Source organism: Vanacampus margaritifer, chromosome 8, assembly GCF_051991255.1.
Source record: "Vanacampus margaritifer isolate UIUO_Vmar chromosome 8, RoL_Vmar_1.0, whole genome shotgun sequence".
Classification (NCBI taxonomy): Eukaryota; Metazoa; Chordata; class Actinopteri; order Syngnathiformes; family Syngnathidae; genus Vanacampus; species Vanacampus margaritifer.
The window spans coordinates 5104001-5110000 of NC_135439.1; the positions used below are offsets into that span (position 1 = coordinate 5104001).

The following is a 6000-nucleotide window of genomic DNA, read 5'->3' on the forward strand; positions in this document are numbered from 1 at the left end:
ACTCAATCACACATGGCGGAAATGTGCTTCACAAGAGTCAATCAAAGTTGACCTTTTCCTCGCTTTCTAAATCAACAGTGCTGGACTGCTGGCTCATGTAAATTAAACCATTTTCTATTCTATCCTATTTTAACTCGCAACCATTTTCACTGAAGCAATCCCCTTCGCTCCAGGCTGTTTTACTGGATTTTGACCGATTTTGCAAGGCATCACTGAATATTGGGTTCTATTGCTATAAAAACATGACAAAAGAAAGATTAGGGCCTCTTTTTTCATCGGTTTCCATTTTGCAGCAACTAGCATTAGAATATAGCTAAATTTCTAAATTCACAAATCTGTATAGAACTGTGGCTAAATTAGCTTTTTTTCAACATGGCTCTGGTTGATCTCTTTTGCTCTGCTGCCAGCTGCTGGCCGTTTTTGTAATATTTACCATTGCTTTAAGCGTTCTCTTCAGTTCAGAGGCTGCATCAAAGCCTTCTGTATGCTCTAGCATTTAAAAAAAAAAAAACAACAACGTATAAATACGTCTTTGGGAGACTTAAATCATTTAAAATGGGAAGAATTAGTTAAATGATCCTCAACTAGCTGGCCCACATTAACGTCAGCATTTTCTGATTGGTTGATTGGAGCAAAAGTCGTTACAGCCAAGGTTAGAGTAGAGTAGAAACACGTCTGTGGCATGTATGTGATTTCAATTGTTTATGTTTGTCGTGTCATTAGATATACATATTAAATGGGATCTGTTCTCGATGATTGATTATGGAGTAGCTGTTTTTGCCAATGGAATCGCAGGTAGAGCCATGAAAAAGCATTTGTGACCCTTCTGCTTTTGCAGCATTTCGTGGAGAGGCACCACACCTCAGAACCGAGCGAATGGGTCGCGTCACCTTCCGGACCTGACCGAGGTCGACTTTTGAGACTCGGTCGTCAGAACTTTCCCAGGTAGCGTTCGCTTTAGATCCGCCAGCCGTCCCGACAAGACGCCGCCGCCGACGAAAGCTCAGAGGACGTCACGTCGGGTCGTCGTCCGTCCCTTCTCCCAAAAATCCTTTGTTTTGAAGATTTCGGGTGAGAGGAACTGAAAGATGGAGATTTGTTTCGTCAAGTGTTTGGTCCGTTGACCTCGCTGAGAATCAGACTCCCTGGTTTTACGTTCATTTGAGGAATCAACAGCATTTGTTACGTCGGCTTTCTTCAGGATGGAGGCCACTTGCTTGGACGGCAAAAGAAGCATTTAATAAAACTCCATATGGATGTAAAAAAAAAAGCACACAGTTATCTCAATGTAGACTGATGGTACAATGGCAGTAAAAACATAAATTAAAAAAATTAATCCTATTTGCTGTGGTGCCTCAACCAGCAACAAAGCATTTCCAAGCATTTTGTGTTTGTTTGTGCGAGTGTTTCTGTGCATGGTGTCAACCTGCTTGACAAAAAAACACAACCAACTTCTGATGCCATTGTTTGTACCTGTGATTCCCGTTTTTATTCATCTCCACATGCAGTGTACATTGCACACATTTTCCGACATAGGACACTTATCGAGAGCCATTATCCTACTAGTACACTCAATAATTGTCCTACACTAGTTAGAACGACTGTCTTACTAGTGGCATTTTTTTCTGTATGACATTTACTAGAGAAGTAAAACTATGCACTAGTTGACATCTACACTAGTAACAAGTAGTTCTCCTTGCTGTTGACATCTGTATGTTACTAGTATTACTAGTGAGGGGTAGATGTTATCAAGTAAAATGTTATGTCACGATTATTATAAAAAATATGTAGACTAGTGCAATTTTCCCTAACTAGTAATGCACAGTAGTAGTTCTACTATTTGACATCTGCCTGTAACTAGTACTACTCCCTTACTAGTAATGCACAGTAGTGTTCTACTATTTGACATCTGCCTGTAACTAGTACTACTAATGAAGCACTATATGTTAACTAGTATTTCCCAATGCCACTATATCGTAGTATTAACAGCACACAATTGATGACTAGTGCAGTTTTCCCTGACTAGTTACATGTAGTAGTAGTATGCAGTTAACTAGTGCAGATTTCCCTTAGTAGTAATGTTGCTCTACTAGTTGAAATCTGCCTGCAACTAGCACTACTCATGAAGCAGTAGCTGTTAACTAGTATAATTTTCCAATGTCCCTAGTAGTATTAAGAGTACGCAATTGATGACTAGTGCAGTTTTCCCTTACTAATAACAACTAGTAGTTCGATTAGTTGACAACTGTTTGCAAGTGCTAGATGTATGTCACTAGTAGTATTAGTAGCACAATGTAGTCAACTAGAGCTAGTTTTTCCTTACTAGTAACATGAATTTTTTTCAATTAGTCAACATCTACGTGCTACTAGTACTATTACTAGCGAGTGCTAGTTAACTATAATTTTAAAATAGACTTGTAGTATTTGCAGTTTTCTCTCATGAGTAACATGTAATTGTTCTATTGACATCTGTGCACTACTAGTACTACTTGTCTAACCCTGGATGTTAACTAGTAAAATATTTTAATGTCACCAGCAGTACTAGTAACACGCAGTTGTCAACTACTGCATCATTTTGCTTCAGTGTTAATGTAGTCATTCTGCAGCACTTGTGCATAGAAATGTCACAGAGTAGTGGAACAAATGTTCCTAGTAAGACGGCCGTTATACTCGTGTAGTGTGATTAATCGTCGTACTCGACAATTGAGTGCACTAGTAGGATATCAAAGAAATGTTTAAATGGCTTTCCATAGAAAATCCCTAGTTTGTGTTTGTCAAGTGGGTTTTTTGGGGAACTACACTGTGACTCATCTTGAGGTTGCCTTTCCAAATGATTGTGTCTCGTGAGCGCTCGTCTTTCCAGAGATTCCTGAATGTAACACACAAGGCACATCACGCTTCCTTTTACTTTGCAACTCTACTGTACTTTCCCCGTTTGTGTAAAAATGTTTTGGAAAAACCCTCATGTATGAGACCAAACTTTGATTTGACTTGAACTGAACCTGCTCAATTGGAGCGTAGATGGCTTGCGCCTCCTTGTGGCTCAACAAAATAGCACATCCATGCGTCCGGCCTGTGCTTTTTTTAACAGTGGTCATCCCAAAGTGCGCTCTGTGTGAAAATGATTGTATTTCTGTTCTTGTCTGCTTGGTGAAAAGACTCGCTTGTACATACAGTATTGCTTTGCATCCTTATTGTAAATAAAGACAACAGATGTTTAATGGCGTCGAAGCCCGATCAGTTACATGTCCAGATCCCACCACTTGAAGTCAAACGGTTCCCTGCGCACGTTGGAGCCGCAGTGGACCTCACCCAGGAGGCGGTGGTAGGAGGCAAAATCGTCGATGAAGGTGCAGGTGAGTCCCAGGCCCTCCATCAGGGAGCACATCTCCGCCTCCAGGGCGCAGCGGCCGTTCACTTTGGGGCCGAAGGGCTTGGGAATGCCCAGATTTTTTCCCAACACGATCATGTTCACCTGGGTAGTGACAAAAAATATTTAGTGTGACACCCCTAGAGTAAGGTGACCACTTTTGCATGACGAAAAATTCTAATTTTGACTAACCTAGCTCAACTAGTAGTTGGAAAAGTTCAAACTAAGCAAAATATGACTTGGTGTAAAATGTCATTCACTGTTAAGAATTTTTATTATTTTTTTTAAATCGCTGTAAATAAATGTAAAGGATCGATACCACCGCTTTGGACCGATACTCACTTTAGTTTCAATTCTTTCGCTACTTGGATCGATCTGCGGAGCCCTAACTAAAGGTTCTTGGAAAGATGGACCAACGGCAGTCAGACGGAAAGATCCCAGGCCGGAAAACGCAAGCAGAGTGAGTCATTCCCTCTCATTGTTCCATTTGTGCTTTGTGTATTTTATTACGTCCGTATTTAATTTCTGCTACAGAAATGTAAAATTGTGTTAGCTTTTTACAAACTGGAGACAAGAAAGCTGCGCTTCTCCAGCAAGGACAAGTTACGTCGTCGGTTAAAATGGCGGTCTTGCTCTTATTGAAAAGCATTGAAATTTGGATCGTTGTAATTTGATTTGTGAGGATTATTTTGATTTCAAACGTGATGAAATTAGGTTTGTCACAAGCAAAAAGCAATACAATATGCCATTTGTTTTCACAGTGTAAATATCCGAAATACCCGGGCTGTTCAAAATTGTTCATATTTTGCGTTTGCTTCTCAAACGTACCATGTCAGGGTAGAACGCGACTGCGCGGAACTCCTGGTCAACGTCTTGCTCTAACTTGAAGAGGATGGGCAGGTCGACGATATCGCCGTCGTCCAGGCCCAGCTCTCGCTTCAGCACGTCTCGGTTCCAGTCGATGCAGCTCTGAACAGGGAGAGGCAAACAAAAGGAAAATGAACTTGTCATGAAATGTCTCAAGTCAAATGTATTTAGACAGCACTTTCATATGTGTTGGAAATGCCCACAGTGACATTTTCAAGCGATTTCAGTTGGTCCGTTGAATTTCTCATGAACTCATTCGCTGCCATTGACGGCTATAGACGTCAAAAATTCATTTGAAGTATTTCTATTTAATTTAATTATTTTGTTAGCAAAAGTATGAAAACCTAGAATATTTTATTAGTATCAGCAACTACCAATCAGATGAAAGCTGTTTTCCGTATTAAATTAAGGACAGCAGGAACCCAGTCAGAGCAAAGCTTATTTACATACTAAAAATTAACTCATTTACTGCCAATGACGGTTATTAACGTCAAAAAGTCATTTTAACTATTTCTATTAGTTTAACATTTTTTTCCTAACGAGTATGAAAACCTAGAATTTTTTTATTGTAAATTTAGAACTGATATAAAATTTGTGATTAATTGTGAGTTAACTAGTGAAGTCATGCAATTAATTACGATAAGAAAATTAAATCGCCTGACGCCCCTAATTTTTTATATATATTTTTTTTTAATCGTGTAATGCGATTAAATACAATTAAAAAACATTTAATCGCCTGACACGATTAAAAAAATATATATATAAAAAATTAGGGGCGTCAGGCGATTTAATTTTCTTATCATAATTAATTGCATGACTTCACTACTTAACTCACAATTAATCACAAATTTTATATCTGTTCTAAATGTACAATAAAAAAATTCTAGGTTTTCATACTCTTGTTAGGAAAAAAATGTTAAACTAATAGAAATAGTTAAAATGACTTTTTGACGTTAATAACCGTCATTGGCAGTAAATGAGTTAATTTTTAGTATGTAAATAAGCTTTGCTCTGACTGGGTTCCTGCTGTCCTTGATTTAATACGGAAAACAGCTTTCATCTGATTGGTAGTTGCTGATACTATATATGGCGTCTCGTGAGCGCCGACATGTCTCTTCATTGTGTTAGCAGAATTGTGCCAGAAAACCCGACTCACCTGAACGTAGTTGTTCCCAGCTTGGAAATCTTCATCTTCCAGTATCTCATCCACTGTGATTGGCTCTTGGTCATCCCGGCCTTTGAAGAAGTAGAATGTTTTGCACATTGTGGACAAAAAAACAAAAATGCACTAAACGACCTTCAACTAACCTTCAAAGAGTTTGGCCTGCCCGTGACCGTTGTTGTTGAGGCCCCTGAACAGCTTGTAGCCCGCGTCCGGACTGGCCAGCAGCAGCCGAAAGCCCTGCCAGTGAGGACATGACAGACCAAAACGCAACACTGTCTGAGAGTTTGCACCGTGGCACCATGTTGGCAATGAGGATAAAATCAGGGATGTGATTTGACCAAAGTGAAATTATCTGAAAATTTAGCCGGGGGTCTGGGGGCCGCCGGCACCCAGCTAGGTCCAGAGCTCATGGGTTTTCCGTGTTTTTAAGTACTTTCAATGCACTCACATGACAAAGAAATAGACAAAACAACAGCATAAATTTTCAATGTATATTGAACTATCCCATATAAAATGGCAGTTTTAGTCAACTCAAAATCAGTCACATTCAAAAACATTGGACTGCCTTTGCTTTTAAAAACTATCACTGAGAATATCA

General features: G+C 39.4%; 2 protein-coding genes across 13 annotated transcripts in view; one reads left to right on the forward strand and one right to left on the reverse strand.

Annotated features, from left to right (window-relative positions):
* The window catches only part of rap1gapb (RAP1 GTPase activating protein b), a 96233-nt gene extending 93012 nt beyond the window's left edge, over positions 1-3221 (forward strand). For all 12 annotated transcript variants that reach the window (XM_077573670.1, XM_077573662.1, XM_077573663.1 and 9 more), the window contains one exon: positions 839-3221. The gene's annotated coding sequence lies outside the window, so the exon portion shown is untranslated. The remainder of the gene's footprint in view (positions 1-838) is intronic.
* Positions 1462-6000, reverse strand: part of padi2 (peptidyl arginine deiminase, type II) — a 17391-nt gene continuing 12852 nt past the window's right edge. The window contains exons 13-16 of the mRNA XM_077573675.1: positions 5546-5639; positions 5394-5473; positions 4199-4339; positions 1462-3475 (exon numbers count right to left, since the gene is read on the reverse strand). Coding sequence (XP_077429801.1) covers positions 3242-3475; positions 4199-4339; positions 5394-5473; positions 5546-5639 — 549 coding nt within the window. The 3' untranslated portion in view covers positions 1462-3241. The remainder of the gene's footprint in view (positions 3476-4198; positions 4340-5393; positions 5474-5545; positions 5640-6000) is intronic.